The following is a 6,600-nucleotide window of genomic DNA, read 5'->3' on the forward strand; positions in this document are numbered from 1 at the left end:
GAGAGAGAGAGAGAGAGAGAGAGAGAGAGAGAGAGAGAGAGAGAGAGCGGATAGGTGGTCTATAGAGAGGAGGAATCTGTTCGTGTCTTGGTGCAACATTTTTATCATAGACGTCTATCCAGTCGTAAAGATTCGAAGTACATAAAGTACTGTAAATTTTCTAAGGTTTGAAAGTTTTTTTGCTTTTCACCATCTTGTTAATCTGGTCAGAATTCAATTGTCTTTCTCCAAATCGAAGACATTCCCAGAGTTATCTATAACAAGTAAGATATTTATTGTTGATAACATTTCTACAGAACCATACTTCCAAAAACTCCGACCTGTTTCATTCATAAAATCTGTTTTTTTTTATGATGATGCTTGTTGAAATACTGCTGCAGCTGGACGAAGTTCTGATTCAACAAGGTTTTTATGTTTTGGAAATTTATCCTATAAAATCCCAAATAGATGAACAAATTAATTAAAGATTAAATTTGATGACGATCCCATTTTCTGGTTATTGATCAAGCACTCATCCATCAGTGTCGTCTCTACAATTGTTTGCAGAAAATTCAAGAGTTTTGTTAAAAAGTGAGACAGTGAAAACACGTTTGGAAGTCAGTGTCTTTTTTTTTTTCTTTGCTGCAGAGAATAAATCTGAAGACTCAAACAGGATGCCTGATGGATCAGGCGAGATGAGTGCTGCAAGACGACAGGAAGACAACCATTATTTATAACCTAAATCTTAAACATTCATGTTGGTGCAAAAAGGACCAAGTTACACTGACTGCAGATCATGCTGCAACACTCTTCTTCTTTAGCTGCAAAAAACAACAACAAAGGAAAAAATATATAATAGAAAACAAAATTCTGTTTTTCCCATATAATCAAAATGTTCGAGCTTTTCTTGAAGGAATSCATATCAACCAAGGGCTTTCATAGTAAACTAAGATCAAGTTTTATTAAGAAATGACAACATAATTTTGGTCAAACCATGAAAATATGAGTAGGATCTCCCTGCATACAGCAACGTGTTGCTCAATGTTATTCATGATATGCGTTATAATTAACTCTCATCTATTATCTYGCAAAARTTTAGCTCAGTATCTTTAAAAGTGATTGCATTAAAGTCMTTTTTCTTTTGGCAATGTTCGATTAACTGCAGTGGTAATCTTGAATATTGACTCCAGAAGTKAATCACTTGTAAACATGTATCCTGTTGTTAATTTCTGTGCGTTTCATTTAAATCCATCTAGTGGTTCATTAGACACTTTGCTAACAGAAAATCATAGTTGACTCCCTAGGGTTAACGGCAAAACTTTTGGCAAAAATCTTGTGTGAGCCATTATTGCTCCAAGTCGAAGTTGAGAAATACCCTCAGCTATCACCAAACCAAATTTTAGCTCCATATCTTTAAAACCAGCCGTGTTACAGCCATTTATGTGTTTTCAACATTTGATTAGCTGTGGCGGCCATCTCGGATCAAATTGGCTTCAAAACATAAACAGTTGTAGAAAAGTGCTCAATAATTATCTTCTGAAAGTTTTATTAAAATATATCCAGCGGGTCATTAGATATTTTGCTAACAGACAGACACATATTGCGCGCGTTTCTCCTTTCTGCGGCGAGCGATAAGAAGGTTACTCTTTCAGAATTGTGAGTATTATTTAATAACTTAAATAAACCGTTCTTCTGTGCTTCATATGAATGAGATGCTGCCTTACATTGTGATGAAGTCGTCTATCTACAGTCGTGCGCGGCTGATTTACTCCGCAGCTGCAGTTGGACGGTGCGTGGTGACGTCAGCCACAGGGCGGAGCATGTTGGGTTTGATTGACACCATGTTCTCGGGTTTAGTCTGCTGCGGGACCCGGACGGTCAGCTGAGTGTCTGGAGGCGACCTGGATRTTTATATCTGGGATGGTCCGAGGACCACAGCGCGTGACTCACAGGTAAAACACGTCTCGTGGACATTTTGCCGGACGTGGGGACTCTGAGTTGGGGKTTTTATCAGCGCTCATTCAAACATTTAGACAAAGACGGTTTAGAGTTTGCTCATCTTTCAGCTGCCAGAACCGGATTCCAGTCTCACCGACTGGACCTAGTTCTGGACTCGGATGCGCCCCCCGCCCCCTCACCTTCACATATATTGCTGTTGGTTGTTAAGTGTGCGCGCGCCACAATGGGGTTGCAGGGAAAAAATGGCCGCACGTGAGGCGAGACTGGTGTGGCGCAAGCTTTTGGCACGGATCTGGCGCACCGTCGACGATCMGAAGGATCAGAGGAGGTGGTTGGGGGGAGAGGACTGCAGGTTACAGTGCTGCTGAGGGTGGGGGGGCACCAGAGACCTGGAACCGTCCAGGAGAGGTGGGGGGTAGTAGTGGAGGTTGACACAATAAATCATCAGGTCATCCAAGGTTGTAAATCAGGTCTTTTGAAGGAAAAACTTTCAACCAATTCCGTGCGCTCTGACCGAAAAGAGGGCGCGTGACTTGGCACGGCCAGCCAGACGCTCACGTTATTTTAATGGTTTTGACTTCCACTGAAATACGCAACAATAAAACAATGTCASATCCACTTCTTGGTTAAGGAAAAACAGCTCTCCATAAAACCCTTCAAGTTAAAGGGAAAGCTCATTCCCAACATCCTCAGAGCCCTCGTGAACTTGGATTTTATAAACTTGTTTCCTCCTAATCAGATTTGTTGAATGAGTCAGTCAGCCTGGTGCCTCGCTGTAACTCTTCAGTTTCTGGGACTATCCTGAGTCAGGAAGCAGGGGTGACTTTTATTGTTGCCAAAGCAAGATCAGCCGCAGCCCTCGTGCACTTTCCTTCCTGTCATCGGGGCGGAGGATAACAGGAATTTCAAGTTAAGACTCGTGCCCCCAGTGTTGGAACACATGGAGGCTGTCAGCGAGCAAATCCACGATGCTCTTCTTCTATTATTAATACTAGATGGTCCAGGAAAGAAGAGGAGGAGGAGTGAAGGACAAGAGAAAAGGCTGGAATCCCTTGACACACAATGCTGTTCTGTTGCACGTCCTGCATTTAAAACAAAACTTTCACCTTTAACAGTTGTGACACTGTACGCCGCCCAGCATCGAACTTTGTTTTRGAAAGAGTTTGGTGTCAGGCAGGGAGGTAGAGACAAGTGTTTAAGGCTGTTTTTTTGCTGCAAGCTAAAGCTGATTCATTCAGTTTCACAAGTCAACAAGATGTCAAAGCAATGGCACCACAATAAAGGAAAAAACATGCCTTAAATTTTCAAACTGTCTGGTTTTTACAGTAAATCATAAAACTGCTTTGCATTTAATCTATCACACCTGCATCSAAGAGGAGCAGTGGGCCACTTGGTCAGTGCCCCGGCAGCAGTTAGGGAGTGGGTGTCTTGCTCAAGGACACAGCAATATATGGGCATGGCAGGGAGTCAAACCTGCAACTTTCGGCTCCCAAGTTGGTTGCCCTGTCACTGCACCACAGCTGCAGGTTAAAGTATAAAATAAGTTCAATTTATGCAAATCCAGTCAAAAGGCTAAGTGATTATAGACAAAAATGGCAGAATTTTGTACATAAAAGCCTATTAATTGCATTTGATCACATTTATGTTTTTGGGAGGATATTTTCTTTTCTTTTAACTTGTGATTAAAATCAGACAGTGTTGAGGCAACTGAGAAACCAAAACAAAGATTCTTACACCACTCCATGTGGCTGTCCAGTAACTCTGCTTCCAGGTGTCAAGTCTTTACAGTTACAGATATATAATAATGTGTTATCATAACATTTTGCATACATTTGACACAGACCGTCTTTAAAACTTTCAGGTCATTCATTAATAAACAAACAGTGGTCTTTAACTACCTTCTGGAATACCCATGTTCCAGTTTTTGAAATGTTTTCTATTTTAGCGTTTATCAGTTAGACTAATTTCCGGTTTTGATTTTCGCCCACCAAGGAAGGAGATCTAAACATAAGAGTTTTGATATTTGATAAAACTCCAGAGTAATAATTGGATGCACCGGTTGACCTCTGCTCTCAGTGAGTTTTGTAGATCTTGAGCCAAAACGTGTTGTGGTAGTTGGGGGCGGTCATGCCAAACACATGCTCCGAACACTAACAGATCCCAYGACAAAAGGCAATCTTTTGTTGTAAACTAACATCTAACAACAAGCAGTGCAGCATCAGAAGCAAAGAGGAGCCAGGCTTGTGGCGGCGGGTCAGATTAATCCACGACGTGCTCGTTATTAAAGATTGCGCCGCAGTCATCGCTGATAGGTTCTGACGAGCTATGTAATTGTWTCGAGCCAAGCTGGAACATCGAGGACACAACCGTAGCTGTTTTCTTTTTTTAAATAACGCCAACAAATCTAACGTGGTMATTTAGATTTCATATTTGCTGGAATTGAAACAGGAAGCTTGAATCAGCAGAACTGTCATTCTCATTAAGAACAGACAGAACAGAGACTCTAAACCGGTTTAATCAACCAGCAGCTGCAGCCTTGGACTAATTGCTGTTAAGGGAATATCTGCTTGAATATTATGCTGATATTGATCTGCTAAGATTACTGTCTTAGGGTTAGCAGCGTTAATCCTCTTATTGAGCGGCTGCGGTAACACATGGAGTGACCTACATAGGAGTCATCTGGAGGCCGAGGGTGATGGGTTTGGCTAATGGAGGCGACGTGAATGGTCAGTCGTTTGTGTGATGTATGGATTCCACACTGCTTTGTTGAATGTCCTCTTGCACTCAGACTCCAGTTGTACCTCGAAGCTTTAGGGGTCGAAGACTTTTGGACTTCTGGATTCTTTTTATTTGTAGGAATGCCAGTGGAAACCATTTCAGACTCAAGGTTGTATGAATAATGTGTGTTCTTCAAGCCTGGAAAGTATTCAGTGTTCTAGTTTGACTAAGAGATCGTGACCAGAATCGGAGGAACTCAAGCAGAGTCTTCCTGTGCCTTTTTAGCATGGTGCCTACGCACAACATGAGACACAAGCCAGTGATGTTTTGGACTAAAACAAACCCTGTGATCCCTCATCGTAATCCCTCGTCCACGAGCTGTCCATCATCTGAGCGCTTGGCAACCAGAGGCACTCAGGGGGCTTTTGTTGGCCTGTTCTTTCATGCGGACCAGCCAATAGTAGCCAGGAATGCAAATACACCCTCCTCCTCCTCCTATTTTTTTAAAACCTCTCTCCGTCCCAGGAGGAGGAACGAGGATCAGATGGTTGTCGTGTTATGAAGTCAGCAGCTCCACTAACAGGGCAGTGGGAAAATGGACAACTTGTCCACGTGAAAAGTTTTGACTTTTCAATCCAAATCATAGCTTTTATGCTTTTATTTAGCAAATTTCCCATATATCAGTATGGAGAGTTAAATGTTTTAGTTACCAGAAATATGACTTTTTGGAGATGTATTGCGTGGTTTTTCTGTAAAACCTCTTTGTTCTTACGAGACTCTCTCATGTTCTCCTCCCGAGACCTTCAAGGCTTTTTCCTCAAAAGTCTTCAACTTTAGGATCCTCGTCTTCAACGCTGCCTTTTTTATCTATCCCCCGCACTCGTGCTCTGAATGTCTCCCTTGACTCCTCTGGAAAGTGGAAATCTCCCCTTTCTCTCCTCATTCTTGTATAAAAAGAAAACTGCTCGCTTTTTCATCCCCCCCCCACTCCTTCCTTCCTTCCTCATGCAGACCTTCGATCAGTCCACCCTGGCTCCCGCTCTTGGACGAGGAATCGCTTCAAGGTTTTGCCTCTATTAACATTCCTCTGAGGGATATCTTTCACTTTCAATGAGCTTTCTGAACATGATCGTAATCCACGTTGCACAATCACTTGACCCCTTCTGCAGAGGGGGCTCGTGAAGTGGCTAAAAAGAACCCCAGTGTAGCAAACATGTATTGCACACCACTGCGCAGACATTTTTTGGTACTAATTTGTTAATAATTTGGCTCTTGGGATCTTTTCTAAGAATGCTGACTGCAAAGAGGAGCGTGTGGTCAGTTGGGCTTTGGAGTCATATTTCTGTGGGCAGAAAAGGGATTGAGGAGAGGTGAACTGAAGCACAGACCAGGGGTAGACAAAAGGATATTTTTCAGGTTGTCCAGCGGACAAATCTATTGACAAAACCTGGTTGTCCGCAAAACATYTTGGTTGTCCAAAATAATCTCRAAGAAAAATGTGATTTAACAAGTATATTGTTCTGTAGAMGAAGTTTATTGTATATAATTGTTCTCAGTCAGCCAGGTTGACAGGRGCTGTGTCAGATTGGACATTAAATTACCCCTTAAAAAGAAATGAACCAGACACAGACATAAGTATTCAGTTTAAAACAGTTTTCTCTTTGCAAAGAGTGAGAAGTTTCTGAGGACGCTTAAGACAGGTCTCAGMAGAAAGTTCTGACCTTGGCTGGGGAAAGCTGAGCAATTTATTACAAACAGAGCAAAGAGAAAAGCATCTTGACCAATCACAGGGTTGCTTCTTATCAGTTAGTGCAGCTCAAAGCTGCAGAGATGAMAATTATGGCAGCTTACTACAGGCCTGTTCTCAGCCGAGAACAGACGAAGCTTCATTCATTCAAGAAAGACATATTTAATACAATTGATTAATGCAATAGGATCAAATAT

The 6,600-nt window shown here is 42.0% G+C and overlaps 1 protein-coding gene across 1 annotated transcript in view; it reads left to right on the forward strand.

The window, feature by feature from the left end:
• Positions 1 to 1,778: 1,778 nt before the first annotated feature.
• pals2b (protein associated with LIN7 2, MAGUK p55 family member b) overlaps positions 1,779 to 6,600 on the forward strand; it is a 23,848-nt gene continuing 19,026 nt past the window's right edge. The window contains exon 1 of the mRNA XM_014011246.1: positions 1,779 to 1,931. Within this exon, the coding sequence (XP_013866700.1) occupies positions 1,900 to 1,931 (32 nt within the window). The 5' untranslated portion in view covers positions 1,779 to 1,899. The remainder of the gene's footprint in view (positions 1,932 to 6,600) is intronic.

Source organism: Austrofundulus limnaeus, unplaced genomic scaffold (assembly GCF_001266775.1).
Source record: "Austrofundulus limnaeus strain Quisiro unplaced genomic scaffold, Austrofundulus_limnaeus-1.0 Scaffold78, whole genome shotgun sequence".
Taxonomy (NCBI): Eukaryota; Metazoa; Chordata; class Actinopteri; order Cyprinodontiformes; family Rivulidae; genus Austrofundulus; species Austrofundulus limnaeus.